This window comes from Lytechinus variegatus, chromosome 4 (genome assembly GCF_018143015.1).
Source record: "Lytechinus variegatus isolate NC3 chromosome 4, Lvar_3.0, whole genome shotgun sequence".
Classification (NCBI taxonomy): domain Eukaryota; kingdom Metazoa; phylum Echinodermata; class Echinoidea; order Temnopleuroida; family Toxopneustidae; genus Lytechinus; species Lytechinus variegatus.
Genome location: NC_054743.1, coordinates 20,261,489 through 20,285,033, shown reverse-complemented (window position 1 = coordinate 20,285,033; position 23,545 = coordinate 20,261,489). Strand labels below are relative to the sequence as shown.

The 23,545-nt window shown below is 36.1% G+C and overlaps 2 protein-coding genes across 2 annotated transcripts; both read right to left on the bottom strand.

Moving 5' to 3' along the window:
* Window positions 1-1,874: 1,874 nt before the first annotated feature.
* LOC121412878 lies at window positions 1,875-6,937 on the bottom strand. The gene is made up of 4 exons (XM_041605641.1): window positions 6,880-6,937; window positions 5,154-5,450; window positions 3,657-3,785; window positions 1,875-2,889 (listed from the first exon to the last, which is right to left on the bottom strand). Exons 1-4 carry the CDS (start codon window positions 6,935-6,937, stop codon window positions 2,567-2,569), a joined length of 807 nt encoding a protein of 268 aa, XP_041461575.1. The 3' UTR covers window positions 1,875-2,566.
* A 9,266-nt stretch (window positions 6,938-16,203) lies between these two features.
* Window positions 16,204-16,773, bottom strand: LOC121412877 (cell wall protein DAN4-like). Its single transcript, XM_041605640.1, has one exon. It carries the CDS (start codon window positions 16,771-16,773, stop codon window positions 16,204-16,206), a length of 570 nt encoding a protein of 189 aa, XP_041461574.1.
* Between the last annotated feature and the right edge of the window lie 6,772 nt (window positions 16,774-23,545).

Here is a 23,545-nt window from a genome sequence, read left to right as displayed (position 1 = left end):
CCAAAGGAATTAGCTCAAATTGTATTGTAAATAATACCAATATGTCAAAAAATTGTTACTTTCGTGTAAAACATACTTAAAATGACAAATACAATATGACAAAAGGAATCATTAGCTCATTAATATATCTATCACATCTTCATAATTTACATCCGATCGCGATAGACATTGCTATAAGTCTGTTTTAGATAACACTTTGCAATTTTCCCCTATACCGTGGCCGGGATCAAACCTTCGACTTTCATGAATCTATAACAAGTTGCAAGTGGTAAAAACGACTGAAAGCGCTCTACAGAGTGAGTCAGAAAAAAATGTCCCACTTTTGTAAAGTTGAATTGTTTAAAATATGAATATTCAATCATTATTTTTTTTATATGTCTTGATAGAGGTATCCTCCAAGTACTTTCAGGTACCATTTTCATTTGATCCCGTGCACGCATGACTGAACATCGGACAATCTTTAGAAGACTGTCAGATCTCACTTGCGCCAAGTTACTGGGTGATGAATAAAACAGTGTTTTAGACAAAGACAGTCAGACAGACAGACTGGCATGCTTACACACACACGCACACACACACACATACCAACACACCCACACAACACAAATGGTAATAACTGGTTCATAATTTTCTCTTTTCTGATTAAGCACTGATTTTTAGCAAGATGTTTAAGTGGCAATTCCAGACAATCTTTCCCCTTAAAACACATTCACTACCACCATCATAATCATCATCATCCTCATAGTCATCATTTTGATCTTCATCATCATCATCAAGTGCATATAAATCCAATATGCTGGTTATGTGTTTTGTTGGTTAACAATGAAAATTTACAATGGATGTCTGTGCATTTGTTGCATTTGCCTATAAAAAGGCTTGCCTGATTTGGCAGCAGTCACTTGAGCCTCTCTTTACAGTAGCAAAAGTACACATTGTTAACCAACAAAAGACATAACCAGCATATTGGATTATGTGCACTTGATGATGATGATGAAGATCAAGATCGAGATGATGACAATGAGGATGATGATGATGATATGATGGTGGTAGTGAATGTGTTTTAAGGGGGAAGATTGTCGGGAATTGCCACTTAAACATTCAGCGATCTTGCTAAAAATCAATGCTTTCTCTTTTCTGATTAATAATCAGAAAAGAGACAATTATGAACCAGTTTTTACCATGTGTGTTGTGTGTGAGTGTGTGTGTGTGTGTGTGTGTGAGCATGCCAGTCTGTCTGTCTGACTGTCTTTGTCTAAAGCACTGTTTTATTCATCACCCAGTAACTTGGCGCAAGTGAGATCTGACAGTCTTCTAAAGATTGTCCGATGTTCAGTCATGCGTGCACGGGATCAAATGAAAATGGTACCTGAATGTACTTGGAGGATACCTCTATCAAGACATATCATGAAACTAATGATTAAATATTCATATTTAAACAATTCAAATTTACAAAAGTGGGACATTTTTTCTGACTCACTCTGTATAGATTACTCTTTAACCTATCTTCTTTCCAGCTAAACTTTATATACAGAAATTTAAATGGCAAACAACCATGACAACTGATAATAACAACAATTCCACACATACTAAATACATCAATGAAAGACTGAATTTCGTAGACAAATCTAAAGCATCAATAAGCAGAAGTTGCATTTATCGATTTGACCCTTCATCAACATCACTGAAGTCTAATAAAGAAAATATGATTATAAATTCTCACATTGTTTTACAGCTACGGAAAATGACATGAAATGTATTGATAGAGGAGTCCACTTCAGTAAAAATGAAAAATGTATATATCTCAGATGGACTTGTTTCCGATGTAAGAACGGGCACTAGGCCTATTCTAAAACTATAAAAACGTCACTCATCCGTTTTGCGGCAACTACGAAGAAAAACAAAATCTACTTTTACAAATTTGATGGATATCGGTTTGAAAACTCCGACGAGCGACGAGAGCCATGTTTTGGGATTTTTTCTGTTTTCCAAAAATTCATGGAGTTTTCACATCGCGACGCATGACGGATTCAAGAACACAATACATATATTGAAAGTGCCCGTCAAATGACAAAGGACAGCTGGGAGGTCTTTGTCGAAAATTGGTGAATCGTCCGGAACAGCAGTTTTATCCTAAGTTTCGAAGCTGATGAAAAATTGCAAATACCTATGTTGTTTAGTCCGGCGTGCGAAACTGCTATTTTGAATAAGACCTCTTGGTTGTTCATTGTCATAAAAGGCGTCAGTTGGCAATACCTTTTCTATGTTCTTGAATACGTCGTTCTTCGCGGAGTAAAAACTTTCTGTTGACAATGTTCCTCAAGTTACTGTAGAGCCTGGTGGGTGTTTCATAAAGCTGATCGTAAAGTTACGCTCGACTTTACGCACGACTGGAACATGTTCTTAGGTCATGAATCAATTACATCTATGGGGGTATCATTACAGCACAAGAAGTGATCACCAGTCAGGGAACACTTCCCTGCATGCACTAATCGTGCGTAAAGTCATTCGTATCTTACGAACAGCTTTATGAAATACCCACCAGAACTGTCGACAGAACACCAACACTCTACATGTATGATGTGGCTCTCCAAGACACAAACGTCTTCTGAAAGCGACCATTTTGTCGAAAAAGAATCGCCGATGCTCGTTGGATGCCTCTCATTCTGTTGCATACCTCACTCATTTCTATGTTAAAACGGTCGGCAAAATATACGTGGATAGCCGGGAAACGCATCCCATATCGTCCGTAGATCTCAGGACAAGTGTAAGAGGTGTGATGGGCTGTGCAAGGGACCATGTAGGAGGTCCATGATTCGATCGGGCTGGTAGTGGTGGTAGTGGTGGCACTGGTGGTTGTAACCAAGTCATCAATTTCCTGCACTGGGCCATCTTAATGGATTATGATGAAGAAAAAAAATACAGGTGTATGTGTTACCGAGTTCATTTTGTTGAATCGAGGTATATTTTGAATAAGTTTTAAGAGCTGTTTTGAATTTGTCTAGGCCTATATACTGTGAATGTCGAAGTTTTTTTTTTTAAATGTCACACTTTTCGCACTAGGAAACCCTTTTTAAATATTTATCTGTGCATGTAGCTCCCCTAGTCTTTGCACTATAAAGGGTGCACCTTTCAACATTTTTTTTTCATGCGGGAGGCACGATGACACCCCCAAAAGGTGCTGCAGCTATACTGTGACTATCCCGGGTGACAATATTAGCGTGCAACTGTTTTTTTTATATAGGTATAGTTATTGCGATCAATTATTGGTCTATTCAATTACTGTTCTATTCTACATGCGATGATGATGGTCAAACCGTTTTTTTTGATATTTTCAAAGATTGTCCCATAGACCGAAACTGTCTTTTTACGGGTGTGCCACACATAATGTTACTTGTAATTTGACAATCAATTGTAACTGCATCTGACAAATAGTTAAGATGATCTTGTCAATATATCACGCCTTTCATGGCCTACTTAACTTAACTTCATTTATTTTGGTCCCAACTCCGGCGTTTGTTTCATTTAATTTTATTCGTCTTCCTTACCCAGAGTAAACTGTCCAGTGATTGAAAAACTGTTGTCAACCAGGGCCATAGGCTTCAATAAAGTGGTTTTTAATATTTTTGAGAAATATGTGAAAAAAGGGTTTTGCTTACCTTCGCAGATAATTGCGTTGGTATCGTTCTCACATGAATGCTTGTATAGTTTAGAAGGGAAGGTTTTCAAGTTGAAAGCCGCACATCTGTCGGGTCCCCCTGTGATATAACCCGTGTTGAACCACCAATCTAAATCAAAATAAGATAAGACATCACCACGTTGGAAGAACTCACTATCCCTCTTTGTTTTCCCACTGTGACTGTGTGAAAATGTGATTCACACTGACACTCTTAAAATGACAATTTTAAACAATATAAAATTGTGAATACCATGCAGTTAATGTTCACATAGGTCCGTATTCTGAAGTCGGGTTTAATTTAAACTCAGGTTTAAAGTTGTGGTTTAACTGAATAGCCGATAGTGTCGTCACTAGCGTACCTACGGGGGGGGGTAGTCTACCCCCCCCCCTGACGAGTCACAGCCCATGCAAAGGACGTATCCCTGCCCCCTGACGAGCTTGAAAGACCTTTTTTGTCCCCCCCTGACGAGCTTGAAGACTTTTTTTTTGCTTATCACTTTTTTTTTCTGGTACAATATCCTTTATTTGTGATTGAAGACCTTTTTTGGGGGGCTTGTCAAACTTTTGTGCGGACGGTTTTGCCCACTCCTCCTGTGTAAAATCCTAGGTACGCCACTATGTGTCGTAACAGTATAATTTCAATGTATCAGCTCATTTGTCTCTCGAATCATTATTAACTGTATACTGAAGGATAAACAAGAATAGCTTTCTTCACCATCATGAAGAGTTAGAAAAGAGCAAATTAGTCATAAGAAAAACGTTGATTGTTGAAAGATATTAACTCTTGCATCTTATTCAAAATTACATAAGTGCTTTAAAATATTGTCCAGTTTTCAGGCCATAATATTAATAGATTTTGTGCTCTCATGCTTAGGAAGAGAAATAGGAAGATAGCTTAGCGCTCGCATCCGGGGCTCGCATAATATTTAGGAAGATAGTCATCCTTTTCAAGATTTGGGCACACAGACTAATGTCACGTTCTTAGGTCTAAATCCAAACAAATTTTTTAAATAGATAAAGTATCCTGCTCTTTATTAAACCATCCACTTTTTCGGGTCTGAATATCAAACATTTTCAGTTCGCGCTTCGCGCTTGCGTTAATGATTTAAGGCTTGGTCACACCGCCCGAGCGTTGTTGGAGCGGTCGTGGAGCGGAGAGAAAAAAAATCATCACCGCTCGCTACCGCTAACCATTTTCTATTTCGATTGTTTTTTTTTTGTTTTCGATTTATGTTTTTGATTTTTTCCCCCAATTTTGTGAGCGAATTTCAACCTTCTTTCCCTACCGCTCCAACAACGCTCTGGCGGTGTGACCAGGCCTTTAGTTAGATATGCATCTTCTCCATTAGTAAAAAAAATCTAGATATTCAATTTCAAGGTAAAATACATGAAATTTCAAAAATAAAATTAAATATGGGCCTGCACTTCGCGTTTGCTTTGTTTATTGTGATGATCTCATACTTTTAGCTATACTCACCGCTATTGATGCCAATCTCCGTTCCATCAGAACAAAAGAAAGAATCATCGTTGCCATTGTTGGCACAACCAATCCACAACCCCAGCTCGCTTCCGTAAAAGTAGTATTGTACTAGAAGTAGACGGGCGGAGACGGCCTCATATTCACTTTCCGAACTTGGCACGTAAACATGAGAATTTAGGTCGCGACATGTAAGCTCTGCAGTTTCGTATAAGTGGCCTGTTAAATCGTAAAGATAGTAGCAGGAATTTCCGTACATGTTTACCCATGGGGAGGTGCAATTGACTTCAGCTGCCCCTAAAAAGAGAAACCATTTAATTAAAATCATTAAGAGGGCTCGAGGTGGACTCAAAGAAGTACTACTGGATGAAAATAGTTCTTTGAATAAATAAACTTAAATACATTGAGCAAGAAAATTACATTAAAAAATTGTGATAATTATGTAAATAAGAAAGCAATTCTACTGTAAAAGTTAACAAAAATATTTTGTAAAAATATAATAATAAATAACCTCAATGCCATCATAAATATTCAATAAGTGGGCCGATGATGTCAGATCCCCAGTATTCCCTTGTACTTCATGGAATCATCATTATTTCATAATAGAGTGCATGATATTGTCTCCCGAGCTTGTATAGCAAAACAAGTTGCAGCAATGATTATTTCACACACTAAATCATTATATTCTCGGAGGATAACATTTGAATGAATGTACATTTTATTTCAGAAATAATAATAAAATGGGAAAAGAATATGAGAGGATTATGTATTAGTTTGGTAATTTTACATTCACGAAGACGCGCGTAGAACTTTTGTCATAATTTTGATTTTTCCATGTCCGATTTTGATGAAATTTTCATTATTTAGTTGTCTAATTTTACTTTATCAAGTAAAATTATTTGATTTTCTGCCTGGAGTACCCGACCCCTTGGAGTAGAGACTTCCAAACTAACTGTCATCTTGAATAGAATACAATGAGTAAAGGGAATGGAAAAGGGGAATCACCATGTTGGACTTTTTTTTAACGAAATTATAATTTCTAATCGAGTTGCAGATATAAATGTAATCAACATTTCAAATATTCAATGGTTTAATTTCGTTTGAAATGTCATGAAAGAACAACCAGTGCGTTATGATTGTATTTTTTATACAGCGTCAGTTATAAATAGAAAAAAATAAAACATTTTACAACGTTTTACCCACACGAAGATTGACACTTTATTTACTCAATTGCTGTTTTTTGTATGGTAAACGTATGAAAAAAAAAATGTAAATTTGTTTTTCTTTATAATAAAATCAAACGTCCCCGGTCATTTTACACAAATGATAATAAAAATAACATTACAAAAAATATTTCAAAAGGGAAATTTTTAGTTAAAATCTATTAAAAAAAAATACATATTAAAAAAAAGTGGTGTAATGAGGCAAAAATTTTGAGGGGGCATATATCACGTACCGGGCGAAATTCAAAGTTGCAAGAAAAAGAGCCAAAATTTCGACATTTTTATTTAAAAAAAATTCAAATCTCCCATTTTGTGATATATTTTGTCCTAATACTATTATGACAAAATATAGTACTCAGAAATTGATACCGTATTTCACCCTTCTCTCTCCCTTCCCTTTTCTCTTTTTTTTTCTGGACCGTGAAAATATGGGGGGGGGGGGCTCAAGCACCCCAAGGCCTGTGCGCCAGTGCTCCGAAGTTATATAACCATGTGGAACTCACCGTTGCGAAGTATTAAGACTGAGGAGAGGAACAATAAGGTCAGAGCTCCTCCAAGCATTTTAAGTTGACGGAAGATTATGATCTAAAAATTCCTTTCATCAAAGAAACGATGGAGATCTGGAAATGATAGTAGACATTGGAGGACAGTTTTAGCAACAGTTAATTTACAAATTCTACCGTCCCAAAGAAATGAATAGAATTCTGGTTAAAAAAAATTAACAACATTGCTAGCTTTACTATGGTAAATACTAGAACATAAATCATTCGTTTGATTTGTGATCTAAGAAGAACATTTGACAAGAATCTGTAGCATTCATTTTGTTTACGTTTCCTGTGTTTTGGTCAAATATGTTATTTCTTTTTCCATTAAGACTTGTACCTTAATCATGTTAGAGTTGACTTCAGTACTGTATTATTTTCGACAATCCTGTTGATGCTAGTTACTTTGCTATAAAATTTTGTATAACCGAATCGCAATGATATCCATGGGATTCTCTTATACAGTGCGTCCCAGAAAAAAACGAAACCGAGCTGTGGAGCGTTGTGGCCCAGTGGATAAGTCTTCGGACTTCGAAACAGAGGGTCGTGGGTTCGAATGTTCCCTCATAACATTGCTTGTATTTCCATAATTTTATTAAATAAACGTGTTTTCACCGGTTTCCCACAGAAGCTATCGCATGGTTAACAAAAGACTTAATGCATGGCTGATCGTCAACAAAACGGAGTGTCAAGTGAGTTTGAACGCTAGCCTTTATAGAACCTCTTCATTTTATGAAATTATTAAAAATCCAAGCCTTATTTCAAATAACCATAACTTTATTATTTCTTGACCATTTTCTGTAATTGGGGTATCAAATTAAAGAGCCGATATTTAACTTTTTAAAAATGTGGTTTTCTTTTTGAAACCCAGATACAGCCCGCCAAATGACTTTTTGGTATCCCCTCTTCAAATTGTTTTTGCTCGCTTATGCGTGGATGAAGAATAATCTAAGTAATATCAGATAAAAGAGGAGATTCTAAGATTTACATTCATTTGGTGGGTCATTTGTCTATTGTATTTGAGATTAAGTTATGATAAATTATCGATAAATCTCGATTTCGTTTTTTGTGGGACGCACTGTATAGGCCAGCATGCATGGTTGTATACCAAGACTGATGGCTTCCGTTTTTTAATTCATTCGTTCGTTCATACACCATTCAATCAATCAATATTTCATTTATTTATTCATCATTCATTCATTCATTCATCCATCCATTCATTCATCCATCCATCCATCCATTCATTCATTATTTCATCCATTCATTAAATTCATTTATTCATTATTCATTCATTCATTCATATTCGTATAAACAATGGTTTTCTTCCACGTCACAAATTATTTTTAATCTTTTTTGTTAAACACAAATTCAAAATAAAATGTAAAGATGTACTTTCGAGACTTACCTTCTATCCACTCGTGGAATGCTCCCGAATCTCAAACATAAGCCGATCTTATCGGGTTGGAGGACTATGAACTGGATTGAATAGATTCGGCTTGATAAATGACACCCAACTTGACAATGATTTAGGGTTGACAGAGAACACGACCTTCACATACACTTCTATACCAATTCTCTTAATTGATAAATATAAAGGTATATAAATATGTACTCAATCCACTTTCTATTACCCTTTCTACCTCTCCTCCACTCTCCCTCTCTCATTACTCTTTCTTTCTCTCTGCTTTATCTTTTGCCTCTCGACATAACCTTGTCCCCCCTCTTTTTCCTCCTTTTCTTTCTTATCCTTTCGCTCTCTTTTTACTTCTGGTTCCCCTTCTCTCTCTCCCTCTCTCTTTCTTTCGTCTTTTAATTAACTAATTACTAGAATGTATGTCATGTACATGTGTGTAAATTTCTATTAAAATATGTTGAAAAGATATGCATTTTCAACTAATTTGATCAAAATATTCAGACCATAACACAGACATTTTTACAGAGCACTTTTTAAAATTAATTTGCAAATCAAACAAAATAATGAAAGTTTAATTTCCCAGCTGAAATATGTTTTGTATATTGACTTCAAAGTTTGATATTTCAAGCTCCATATTGAGTAAGATATGCAAGAAAACTTATGCAAATCCCCTAAAAGACAATAAGAGCGCAAAGCGCGAGCGAAAATTTTATATCCTAACAAATAGATTTTTCAAAAAATTATTTTCAAAGTCTTCCCCTCATGTTATTTTATTCAATCATGTTCCTCCTTTTATGTTTGCCTTTCTTCTTTTCTCCTCTCTTTTTTTTGCTCCGCCAATAGGGGGGGGGGGGGGCCGGGCCCCTCGGCCCCCCCTGGATCCGCCTATATGCAATACTGTTAGAAAAGATGAGACTTCAGTTAAGATTTGAAAGTCTCTTGTGATGATATAATTATTGAATTTTATGGCAAATTATTCCAAAGTAGAGGTGCTGCGGCAGAGAAAGCTCGCTCACTATAAAAATGATGTACATATTAATCCCGATATTAATTAAATTAATCATCTTGAAATTAACTGCGCAACAATCTATTCATGATTAAGAAAAGGACGAGGACCTTTATCATAATAACTCGCACTCACCTGATTACTATGAGCATTGTTTAGAGAATTCCGATGGCCTAGCTCACAGTCACACCAACAAACTGACTATAAACCGACCGATGATATTCCATTCCAATCGCGTAAAAGCTTCGATCGGACTGGAATGGATTACAATGGTGTAAGTGTATACCATGTGTTAGCTCTATGGTGCAACTATAGCTGCAAACTGTTTCCCCCACTCCCAACATTTATAACAAAGAGGTTCCACTTTTGAGGCGGAGGTGAAGGTCATTGTCTTGGATTTTGTCCCCTTCTTATTCAATTTGTCTTTATTTTAATTATATAAAAAATTATTTAACTAAGAGGAAATTACGTTTAATTTGTGGTCAATGGACTAGGACGTCGAAATGTAATTAAGCATGGACCTTGTTGTGGGATAAGTTTGTATATTAAAGGAACTAAAGATGGTCATTTTTCAATATGTATATCAGATTTTATTTACCAATGCTTTATGTTCACGATCAATAGTTCGACCACGTTTTTCATCAGAAGCAAAGTTATGGAGGTCTTGGTATTGGTCAGATGCATTATAATGAAAAGAAAACAAATATACGCATTCATATAATGGCTACATCCCGAACCTACTTTACAATACTTTATTTGTATTACTTATTATATAGGTTATTCCATGCCTTATCGTTTCGTAGACATGCACCTACATCCATCATACAGAGAGGTATTAGTAATTAAAAAGCAATTCTCTTGATCGACTTTCGTGTTGCTTCATGGTGCCGTCCATGTATAACGAGTAATGCAAAATGATTCCTTCTTCTTGTTTAGTGGACAAATAATTCAGTCCACAACGCCACAATATAAAGACCATATAGAGTCTATACTAGTATGGGTAATACATAGTTATTCAAAACAATCCAATCATCGATTCAAGAATCTCACAAGCTAAGTCCAGTAAACTCTAGCTGTGGCTAATAAGTGAGACAGATCTTGGTCAAAAATTAACCATAGACTGATGAATCACAGAGCAATAATGGACAGGGAAGCGTTTCATCAACATTTTCGTCCGACAAGTTGTCAGGTCTGACACCTTTCCTTGATTTTGATTGGCTGAGAAGCACTGTTACTATGGTAACTGTCGGTTAAAATGAGACTTGACGGATATAAACGTCTGACAAGTCCTTTTATTAAACGCTACGCAGAGGCTCACGCAATTTTTATTGTAGTGCGTTTTCGCTTTTACTACCCGGAAACTCACTACAACAAATTCACATTTTGCTGAATTTTCTGACAATAAATCAAAGACAACACTCGTCTGAAAAGAAAAGGATACACAATATTTAGGTGTTACAATAGATGAAAATTTATATTGGAACGAACACATACGTTGCATATCTACTAGTATCTCAAGAAACGTCGGTGTACTTTACAAAATGAAAAACATTATTCCACAAACCATCCATTTTCCACTATACAATTTTTTCATTAATTTTACCCTATATATCGTACTGCAATATAGTTTGGGCAACCTGTGCAAAAAGTAAAATTAATACAATATATTTATTACAAAAAAATATTCGAAATTGTACTGAATCGCAGTATTTAGCATACACAGACCCATTATTCCATAAACTAAAGACTCTAACAGTATTTGATATAAATTCACTTGAAAGTTTACTGCTGATGTTGTGCGTAAATAACATGCTTCCACCTTCATTCCACAATTTTTATACAGTGAACACATTTATTCATTCATACCCAACACGGAACTCTTCAAATTTTCACTCCTTCAACCCCAAATTGCTCATTGCACAAAGATCCATAAGACACCACGGTCCCGATTTATGGAATTCATCTCTTTACTCATTCAAGGCAAATGTTAAATCCATGTTATAATCAGAAAATTTAAAGTAAAGTTTTCTGTGTCAGTATTTCAGTTAATCATTAAATCACTTTTCCTGTGATTTAATCATCACCAAATACTCTCCCATCATCATCATCATCATCATCGTCATCATCATCATCATCATCATCATCATCATCATCGTGTCCATCTTCATCATGGCCTTCATTTTCACCATCATCACCATCATCCTCATTCATATAATCTCCATCTACTTTATAACATTTTCATTCTGCTTTATGAACTATTTGTAGCATACAAAGAATGAAAGTGCGCAACACTGCACTTTTTTAGAATGAAAAACATAGCCAGAATAACGGCACGAATTGGCGAAAGTGATTGTGATGGTGATGATGATGGTGGTGGTGGTGATGATGTTGGGGATAATCATTATAATGGCGAAGATGAGGATACTATTACAATCATGATAATGTATGATATATTCATAAGGATAAATACGTTGATGGCGGTGGTGATAATTATGCCTATTAGGCCCCTATGGTGATGACGACGATGATGCGATGATAAAAATCACTGATGAAAAAATTGGAGGGGTCAAAGAAAGAATAGGCCTAATGTTTGCATAAATAGGCCCCATAGATTACAAACGAAGGTATTATTGATATATTTATTACCGTCGATCGTGGAAAAATAGGTATAAGTCGTTCCTTATCCCATGGGTCTTACCTCCCCATATGATACACACACACCATGACTCGGATCTTGAAACATTTGAAAATTATCAAACATTGATTTAAAAGGAATACACATTCACCTTTTCTCAGTATCCGGTAACCAAGGAATGTATTAAAAGATATTAAGCATTCCGGTTGGGATTTTCACCAGGCGTAAGTCGGATGATGTATAGACGTTGAAAACTGACTAAAATATGCAACTTCTTTAACAAAAATTGCTTCTTTATTTCAGATAAGAAATCCTTTTAACTGCATGTTCAGCCCATACAAGTGAGATAATTGTTGACGTTGCTGGGGGCCCGTCACGACATTGCTAGTAACGTATGTAAGATAGAGAAGGCATGTATTATATTCAACATGACAATAGCCGTTCCATGGCGTTAGTTTTATGGAAAATTGATGGCAATTCGTTAGCAAAGAGCTGTCGAAAAAGCGAATGTCATTAATATGCAATTTCGCACGGTAACTGACCTTTTCTTACTAAAGCATTGGAAAATAAGATCAAAGTTATAGGATTTGCTCTACACTTTTGTATGATTCTGGGATTTTTAAATAACAAATTAAAGATGTCGTGACATCTGTGGGCAACTGTCCCGCCCCAGTCCACTCTGTAAGGGCTTGCGATAAGCTTTGTTATTCGTTATGACCATTCAACAATAAAATGTATTACCAGGTGCCGCTGATCATTCTTTTTTCTGTTTTTATTGGTTTTCATAAAATAACAGTAACAAACAATATAGGCTGGCAATAATTTAAACACATTAACAAGCTAAATTATCTAAAATTAACTTGATCGGCGCCGATCTAGATTTGGTTAGCACTAGGCCCTTCTTCATTATTCTACCGGCGCCTATTTATTGGAATCAGCAGGGGACGCTGAATATTCTTGACAGGCGCCGATTTAAAGTTAGGTGGCGCCGGTTAAGAAAAAGGCAGCGCCGATTTGTCTTGACCGGCGCCGATTCAAACAAGTAGTGCTGATTATTTTTACCGACGTCACGTAAGATTCAGGCAGCGGCAATTCATAGTCGACTGGCGCCGATTATTCTTGACTGGCACCGATTTTTAACCAGGTGGTGCTGATTATTCTTGTCTGGCGCCGGTTTAGATTTAGATATAGTTGATTATTCTTTATCGGCGCCGGTTAAGACTCAGGCAGCGCCGATTTACAACCATATGGCGCTGATTATTCTTGACCAGCCCGATTTAGATAATAGGTGGCGCTGATTATCCTTGATTGGCGCCGGGTAAGAACTCAGGCAGCGCCGATTTATAACCAGATGGCACCGATTATTCTTGTCCGGCGCCGATTTAGATTTAGGTAGCGCTAATTATCCTTGATCGGCGCCGATTAAGACGTGGGCAGTGCCCATTTTTCTTGACTGGCGCCGATTTATAATGAAATAGCGCTGATTATTCTTGTCCGGCGCCGATTTAGATTAAGGTGGCCTTGATTGGCGCCAGTGAGATGCAGGCAGCGCACTGCTACCGGCGAAGTTGTTGGGAAAAAGGTAGTTAAAAGAAAAGATAAGGAAGATGATATGATTGTGCTTTGCTGGGGGATAGTCTTTTCTTTACTATTTCTAATGTTATATCAGTGTATTATTTTTTTAAGCAGCGCCTTTTCTTTTCTTTTCTTTTCTTTTCTTTCCATTATTTTGATTTTTTCAAGCGGCGCCTTTTCTTCCTTTTACTTTTCTTTATCCGCTCAAATATTAGGGGGGCGTGCCCCCTGCGCCACCCCCTGGATCCGCCGATGAATATCCCATTCCGAAGAAGATAATCAAACGCTGGAAAGAGATAGCTTATATACTATACATCGATCTATTATTTCATTTCATGGTTACTTATTCATGTCCCATGGTTGGAGATATTGTAATTTCATAAACAATTAATAATATTTTTATTATTATAATAATCAGTTTCAAGATTCAAGATATATTTCATTCAATTTAGCAGCCACGAAGGTTGAATTGCCGTTGAATATACAATAAAAACATATAAATTGCACATAGACATGGATAAAATCTCAATTACAATAATAATCTTAATTCAATTTAACAATAATGATTCAAATATACAGTGATAATTCGAGTTTATAATAATGATTCTAATTTGCAATACTAATTTCGATTAAAAGTAATGATTCCAAAATAAGAGAAATGATAAGTTTAGCGGATATTAGAAGTGATGCTACATGTAATTACAAGTAGGCCTACTGGCAGAAAAATATACATGTACATAAAATTGATGGAGCATTTACAAGTAGAACGTAAAGGAGAAAAAAAAACACGGTCCTGCTGAACAAAAGAATCGAAAAGGTTCGACATAATGGAGATAAAGATATATGGAACGGGAAGGGGGGTTAAAAACATCTTTCAGCAAGTTATTATTTAAGTTTCTAAATAAATGGGGTATTGTTTCAAAATAGGATAAAGGCATAAATTGTAAAATTTGCTATTGTTTCGTTTCAGCATGAATATGTCAGCACAATAAGATCACAGATTTCAGAGAAGGAAATCTTGTGATTAACGTCTAGCTTATTGAAAAAAATCTGTATATCGATAAAGAAAACACGTAAAAAAACACGCCCTTGTACCAAAGGACAGTACTGTCATCAAAGCCTACACAAATTATGAAAAAATGTTTTGTTTTTATAATGTGCTATCCTGTTTCATTAAGTGATTACATTTTTTAAAGACCTGATTAAACCCAATTCACGTCCTTTGACATAATTGTGTCGGTCCATGCGAAGTTACGATGTTAATTATTTCAGTACTGTACTATATAATATCATCAAAATACACGAAATTGCGATAAATCTTTAAACAACACCCCTTTCATAGTTTCCATTCACGTGGTTGTTTATTATGGTTAATCAATGTTAATTACTAGCACTTCACGAGTTACTGCACTTCAGCCAGTCCCTATCATCATCATGTTTTGATGTTCACGAACCGTCACTGCGTTTTAATTAATTCTTGTCTAAAGTGCGAAACTAATTGTGATTACAGTCATGTGGCCCGTATCATGAAGATTAAAACTGTTGTAACTTTGTTATTATTATAACTACCATGGTAACCTTGATTATTATTAGCTGCTTAGCCATGTTACCATGGTAATTGCCATTGGCAGAATTACATAAACTTACAAGTGGTTGGTACTGCGAAATCGGATAGTAGCATGTCGAAAAGCTTCAGTATGTCAATTTTTAATGATATTTTCAGAGTCAAAATATATAGTTGTAAATTATTTGAACATTTATTACTTTATTGATTTGATTTGATTTTATTTATTTCTGCATTCAAGATATTATATGCAACATAACAATAAGGTGATACAATTCAGTTTCACAAAGTAATAAAGCAATAGTCATAATAAAGCAATGAAAAATAAATATCGACAAGAAGCAATATTCAATCGAAAAAAAATAACAGTTTAAATGAATGCAGGAGACCGCCATCGTGAGCGGTCAAGCTTGAAAATGATGGCGGCCTCGTAAAACTTTATAAAAGACATTTAAGAACACTCATTGTGATTTATTTGGGTTTTTTTCTACGATTCCCTTTAATCAATTGATTCGTATTCAATTGAATTCACTTTGTAGTCTTAATGTGTTGTATCACATAGTTGATATATTTGACAGTTTTGTACTTATACTACCAATGCGAAATAAGAAATACATATCACATAATGAAAATATACTTTAGGCTGATATTTACGAAATGTAAGTTTAGATAATTATATTAAAACCCAGGGCCCTGGGAATGATTTTTTTTTACTCGGGGTACCGATGTAAATTTGAAAAGAGAGAAAAGGGGTTTCAATATGAAAGTAGGTCATTTTGGTTACATTTTTTTCAATTTTTATACATCTTCCAGCACCCCAAGGAAATCTTTGGGGCGTTGAAGCACTTCCAGGACCACCGCTTCCCAGGGCCATGTTAAAATCCCTCTTAAGTTTGGTCAATCATCCTCCTGAATTAAGTTCGTTCATAGTTTGTCGAATTTCGTTCATATTAATTTTGCTCTTTGAGGAAAGGAGGAGATGTCTTAATGATATACTATGAACACCTTAATAGTCACAGCTTCGCAATATATTTCTGCTTTTGTGAAAAGAATTATCAATGATAGAAAGGTCATTCAGTGAAAGACGCTCTTCAACCTATATACTTCCCCCAAAGGACGCCGATCTTCTGAAAGCGTTGCTTTTGCCGAAACAGAAACGGCCCTGTGAGCTGGATAGCTCTTATCTTCTCACATTCCTCCCCAAATTTAATGCCATCACGATCTGTGAAATATACAATTATGGCCGGAATCGTGACTCCATTCCGTCCGGAGATTTCTGGACAGACGTGGGTAAACATTTTGACATTGAGCGAACACCTAGGACAGGTTCCACAAGAAGGGGCAACACTAGAAGGGGTGTTGGTATCGGTGGCATCCGATGGGATGGTGTTGGTAGAAGTGACAGAATCGGTTGTGACCATTGTGGTGAAACTGTTGTCCAAGGTCGTGTTGAAGGTGTTGACGTTCATTTCTTGAACCGTTGTTGAGGGGGACTTTGAGGCAGCGTTGGTAGCCAGAGAAGTGGTAGTCGTTACCTGACCTTGTGTAGGACTGGATGTTGCTAGTGATGCGGCTTGGGGTGTGTTTGAACTGGTTGTAGTGGTATTGTCCCCTTTGGTTGGGGCTGCAGAACTGGTGGGATCGGTGATCACCGTGGTCATAGTGTTGACCACGAAAAGGGTGGTCACCTGACCTTGTGTAGGACCGGATGTTGGCAGTGATGTGGCTTGAGCTGTGTTGGTATTCGTGGAGTCTGATGCGATCCTGGTTGCAGTCAATGCAGTGATATCGTCCCCATTGACTGGGGCTGTAGAACTAGTGGGATCGGTGACCATCGTGGACAAAGTGCTGACCAGGAAAGGGGTGGTCACCTGACCTATTGCATGACCGGATGTTGGCAGTGATGTCGGTGGAGCTAATGTTATAAAAAATATGAATACCGTTCATATTGTTTCTAGAACATGGCGAATAGAAGGAAAATAGGCCTATGCCAGATTTGTCAACTACTGCTACAGGCTACCTTTCCCGAGAGCCTCTTGTCTTCCATTGATATCCACATTGTAAGGTTTGTTTTAGGCGGGCAAATGGCTTTCATAGAATTTTTCAAATTATTACACTGCAACCCCACCATCCATAGCTTAACCATGGAGCTATAATAGCTCCATGACTTAACCTTTATAATGAAATTGTATTCAGGTATTGGTTACTTTCTAAAAAAATTTAATTTAAAGAAATTATTGAGATGGAGATATGTATTACCTTCACAGAAAAAGGTGTTCCTTTCCATGCACGAATGGTCGTATATTTTATGGGGGAATGTTCCCCCATAAAGATCAACACACCTGCGAGGTCCTCCTGGCGTCGGATACAAGTCTTGCCACCAACCTGTAACATGACGACAGAGAAATATTCAACAACTGCTCTAACATGTCTAACGTCTGATTTTTACATGTATTTAACTCGACATTTTGGTGACTTGACTGATCGACAATTCGCCATGATTACGGACCAACAGAAATAACAACAACTACAACGGAATAAATGAAAGACAATAATGTGCAACTATTATTTCGGTTACCCTGCTTGGGCATTCGAGCATTCATGGAACTCGATCCTGATGGGACGTGCCCATTTACTGCACTTGGGTGGGGAGTGAAAATGTAAATAAAACGCCTTGCCTCATGATGACGTAAGTGCTGTGACTGAAAAAAAAGAACTCCGGCCCCCTTCCCGGCCCTTGTGACTCAAAGCCCGAAACCTTATCCACTGAGCCAAAACGCATCAAAAGCGATTATGTTGCATTTATGTCGAGGTGACGAGGTAGTGGGGTGGGGGGGGGGGGGTGAAGTCTCTACATTCTTAGTCTGAAGTATTGGTCGTGGTTGTTTCTTTGAGATGAAACCACTCACCACTGCCGCTGTCAAGCTCTGTCCCATCAGCGCACTGGAAGACGCCGTCGTCCTCGGTTTCGTCACACCCAATCCACAACCAATATGTTGACTGAAGTAGGTGTACCATTGAAGCAACATGTGTAGAGACGGCATCGTATTCTCCTTCTGAATTTGGTACGTAGACATGCGCCCCAACATTACCACATATCGTATTTGCTTTTGCATACGTTTCCGTCAGTGTGTCGCTATACAAGGCATAGCACGAACTCCCGTGAAGATTGAACCATGGACTCGTACATGTGATTCCTCCTGAAATGAAAAAAAGAAGAATTATATGGAAAAATTAAGATGAGAATTAATCCATTGACATAAATCCCGCCACCGTATATGAAGGAAAATATGAAATTTGTAAACCAACTATTTTAACATTTAATCAGAAATCTTTAAAAAATATTAATGTTCGGATAGATTTTGATATAAAATTTCGGAAATTATATCATATTTCAGCGTTTCATTTTCTTTCATTTTCTCCCTTTTTCGGTCGTATATATATATATATATATATATATATATATATATAATATATATATATAATATATATATATATATGTAATATATTTTTTTGGGAGGGAGGGGTTCATGTCCCCCACCCCCAAGTCCCCATGTGTACGTCAGTACTTTTCATCACAGGGTAGAGTGTATAACTTATTGCCGCTAAAAAGAGGGAGATGGTCACAATCGATTTTAGATTTTCTTAGCGTATAATTCTAATCTAATGTGTCATCGTGGGTCTTACCTTCTGCTTGCTTGGAGAGCAAAAGAAGGAGCAAGGCAAGACAGTTTCCAGACGTCATTTTGTTGCTTTGAAATACCGATGATCAGAATGAATCATGTTTAGATCCGTCAATGAATAGTCTATATGCTGTATAAGATATAAGCAATCAGAATAATTTATTTGTAATATACCTATAAAAATTATCTCGTTTTTATTTGGTTGAATTTGACTCCGGAAATACATGTCTACGATAAATTTGTATACAATTATAACGATACATAAATGAACACTTGGGTCATATTTTTTTGTTTTGTAATGATATTCATTAATCATTCAGTTCAAAATCAAAGTGATGGTACATTGTAAAATATAACAATTCAAGATTAACAAAACACCGTTCACAAAAGACAAATAATTATCCATTTTTATAATACAAATAATAGTACAAAATGTCATGGTATTAACATATTCATATACAGTGGATAAATTCAGTAACTAAAATTAACCATTTATAACCATATAAAATCACAAAATCATACATTATTTATGCAGAAAATTGATTGCTCAACATTGATTAAACTGAATGAAATTAACAAAATCTTCCGATACTACAATCGGGTTATTTTGACAAGAATAAATATTGTTTCAATTTTAACTAGAAAATTTTACTAGAATTTTGGTTTCTTTAATGAAAAATATGTCATTTGAGCTGTCTCGAATATTGCTGATGCTTATTTATCTATAGTCAGAAGAACTTACCCCAACTCCTTACTAAATGACGCATCGAGCTCCTCTCCAGTTATTGGACAGTCTGTCTGTCGCTACCCAGACTATATGAGAGTGAAAGATTAGCGAATCGAGAGATCTGCATGCCAGATGCAAATACACTCATACAACATACCCTGGAAGCACGTAATAACATATTATTGACATACGCATCATTCCATTCTCTCCCCATACTCCCCCCCCCCCCCCCCCAGTGGCGTACCTGGGATTTTCCACAGGGGGGGGGGGCAAAACCGGTCGAAAAAAAAGGTCTTCAATCAAAAAATTGACAAGCAAAAAAAAAAAAAAAAAAAAAGGTCTTCACGTTCTTCGGGGGGGGGGGGGGGGGAAATAGGTATTCAAGCTCGTCATGGGGCAGGGATATGTCTTTTGTATGGATTGTGACTCGTCAGGGGGGGCAGACTGCCTCCCCCCGTAGGTACGCTAGTGCCCCCCTCTCTTTCTGCCTTTCTATATTCTTTTCCACTCCTGACCTTGAGAATTTCGATTATTGTGTATCTATAATCGAAAATCGGAGGACATATTTTGTCTTTCCATTACACGTGTCTTGTTATGTTTATTCTCCACTCTAATTTTGCCGTATTTGAATTACGGTACCCTTTCTTGGGAGAACAGTTCAAAAGTCAAACTTCATTTCAATAAAAAAATTTACTTATCCAAAAAAAAATAATAAGAATTATTAATAATACAAGTTTTCGGGCTCATTCTAAACCATTCTTTCATTCATGTAATGTTCTACAAATCCATGATCTTTATACATTTAATCTTGGAATGTTCATGTTTCAACTCTCAAGAAAAGAATCACCCACCACTGTCTGTTCCTTATTTAGAAGGAATGACATTATACAATTATTGCCACAGGTCCATTATTTTGAAATGATCTACAAGCTGAAAAAATTCCATTCCCTAATATACTTTCAAACGTAAATTGAAAACTTAATTTTAAACAAATATCTTAATGATACTCTCTCGATCGGCTCCCTATCCTTCTATTACTAGTCTACCCTTGTCTCCCCCTGTATCTCTCTCTCTCTCTTTTGACGTATTTTTATTCTCTCTCTCTTTCTTTTTTTAGGGTAACATATTGATATTTAACAAATTGACAGCACTTACAAGTTATTTATAGGGAAACTATAAATTACAGCTCTGCTTTTTAATATTTTGCCTTTCATATCCTCATTTTACATTGTTTTATTGATATATCTGTCTCCAATCTGAAACGTGCAAATGTTATAACTATTGTCTTATTCATATTGAATTGTTGCGACGTATTGTATTATTTTATCATTAATGATTTATTGCTTTTGATGGACGTTACATTGTATTCAATATTTTGTGAGATATGAAAATAAACCAAACTAACACTGAAACACGTCTCAATGTTATATTCATTCAAAAGCAGGAGACGTTTTTTTTAATAATAAAAAAGAGAACATCCCTTTATTTCAGTGTAGTCATATGCTTTATTTCATTGCCATTCATCATGTTCGTACAAACTAATGCATTTTTAATCAATATTGATATCAATATAGTGATTTACTATCGTAGTTACTGTTCTCTTTGCTGCTGATGTGGTGGTTGCTCCTCTTAGTAATTTTATTAGGGGACATTTCTCATCCATAAAATGAAATCTATTTATTTAAGAAAATCAGCGTTACTGCGCATGACTAGTGAGGAGAGCACATTATAGATCTTGCCGCGTCATGGGGCTCAGATTAGGGATGAGCATGCTCGAACAGAGTAAGTGTATTGAAAATACCCATCAAAATGACAAAGTTCGACTGTTAGGTCTTTGTCGACAATTGGTGAAACGGAAGAGCAGTTACGTGCTATGTCTCGGAGATGACGAAAACTGGCAAGTGTCGTTTGTCCATGAAAGTCCAGGACGAAACTGCTGTTTTAAATCACCAATAGTCGACAAATACTTCTTGGGTTGCTCTTTGTCGGGAAGGGCATGTGAAAATACAAAAATTATTCAATGTTCTTGAATCCATACTGCATCGCGGTGCAAGACCTCACTACTATGAAATCTTAAGCTCCCTATCATTATAATGATCGTTGAAGTTGCATTATTTCATCTGCACATCTTACTACAGTTCAACCAGGATATAGGCTTCAAGGTAAACCACATCATAGCGACCTCATGCATATTACTTGGAAACAATGATTATTTTATTTGAAGACCCACACTCACCCCCCCCCCCAAAAAAAAAAATATAAACCCATGACAGAACAAAGCCTTAACTTCACTTACAGTACATTTCCCATCACCCCTCTTATATTTTTGGATAACTAATAATACTTCTTCTCATTCTTTTGATGATTAGAGAGGCAAATTTACGTTTTTTAATCAAGTGCATCTTTTACGGGTGAGTGGACCAAGGTCAGCATTGTTCTCATTCATGGACGAATCGTTCGGAAATGGATGGAGATATAGTTTGTCATTACCAATATAAATACTGGGATTCAGTTAAATTTGAGAGTTTTGTTGGCAATTCCCTTGGCCATGTTTGCTGCCCTTAATCTAATGGAATAAGATAAATTTACTATTTTTTACATTTGAATTCGATTTTATTAAAATAAAAATCTGAGTTTGTGACGTAAACATAATACGAATACTACAGGACTTTCCACGGGATCCCTAAATATCGACATTTGAATCTCATTATTTTAGTCAGTGTACTACATCTGCAGAAACGAGGACAATAAATTCTAAAAACATTTGTCCAGGACTCCAGGCGTCTTTGGGAAGGTGATTTCAAAAGTGAAAGTTGAAATTATTGCTTCCAAAATTTTAATAAAAAGACTTTCATTACATTTTTCAATTAAAATGTCCCATTGGATATGGAAATAAATGATATGTCTATATATAACTCACTTTTCGACATCTTCGGATTTAGTGCCTACTGAAGTGAAAACCTTCATTGTGCGTTCTGTGGCCTCACTTTAAGAATTATATAGTTTTAATTTCACGGAACCTTGACCCTTTTCCCCAAGAACTATTTTCATTAAAATCTTTGCTTATCAGTTTTTACTTCAAATTGGATGGTAATGTGTACATCATCGAAAATTCGAAACGTGTAGACTATTATTCTGCAGTTCTGCTCCATTCGTTCACATTATCGTTTTGAGTCTAACTGTATACTGTAGGTAGGTAGCAATTTGAAGATTGCTGGAGATATTTATTTGTTATCATCATTATTAATGTATCGTACAGGTAATTGAACGCCTTCAGTGATGTACGTTTCAGCGAAATCTAAAAATAGGTTCCAATTACAGGACGAATAAAAAGGCGACTTTGCAATTTTTATTGAAAGATTTCTAACAGCTCGCCATTGAGTGTGAACTGAGAAAAAATAGAAAGAAAAATCAAATAATTTTAATGTTAAAGTTTCAATGTTGCGTATAATTAGGCTTTTATCGCTAAAAGTAATATTATTGCAACAGGAAAGATGGAGCTATTTCAATAACTCCTAAAATTCTGACAAAACTAAAATAAAACAACTAATAGAAAGAAAATACCACAAAGAAGTATTGTAGCCTATTTGATATTGTAATTGGATTGAAATACAAGTCCCAATAAATAATATTATAGTAATGCAAAACAGATGAAAAGGTGATAATAGATACATAGGAACAACAGGTTTTTCTTAACAAACAGAATAAAATGATGAAAATTGTATCCCTGAGAACTTGTCGAAAGATACATTATTATTGAGGTAGCGACATCAGAAAATTAATTTGGTCTTAGAATCATATTTACGCTGGATTTGTTTTGCCATGTGTCAATAGCCATTGGCATACCTGGAAAACATTCTGGGAGTGCCCCCAAACAAACCCAAATTTCTGACAAAACTAAAAAAAATTGAAACACCCCCACCACAGGTACGCTGCCAAAAGCTAACAAACTTTTTTTTATGTTGATGAATGTGTTCATATAGAATTATCTTTGGGGTGACTGCATGGGCGAAATTATATATC

What these genes read in the sequence shown, in the direction of transcription:
- LOC121412878 (XM_041605641.1), bottom strand. Translation starts at nt 6,937, where the DNA reads ATGCTTGGAGGAGCTCTGACCTTATTGTTCCTCTCCTCAGTCTTAATA. An exon ending in GGAGATTGGCATCAATAGCG is followed by an intron (nt 3,786 to 5,153) that starts GTGAGTATAGCT and finishes ATTTTGATTTAG; the next exon opens with ATTGGTGGTTCAACACGGGT. An exon ending in CAACGCAATTATCTGCGAAG is followed by an intron (nt 2,890 to 3,656) that starts GTAAGCAAAACC and finishes TAATCCATTAAG; the next exon opens with ATGGCCCAGTGCAGGAAATT.
- LOC121412877 (XM_041605640.1), bottom strand. Translation starts at nt 16,773, where the DNA reads ATGACCACGGTGATCACCGATCCCACCAGTTCTGCAGCCCCAACCAAA.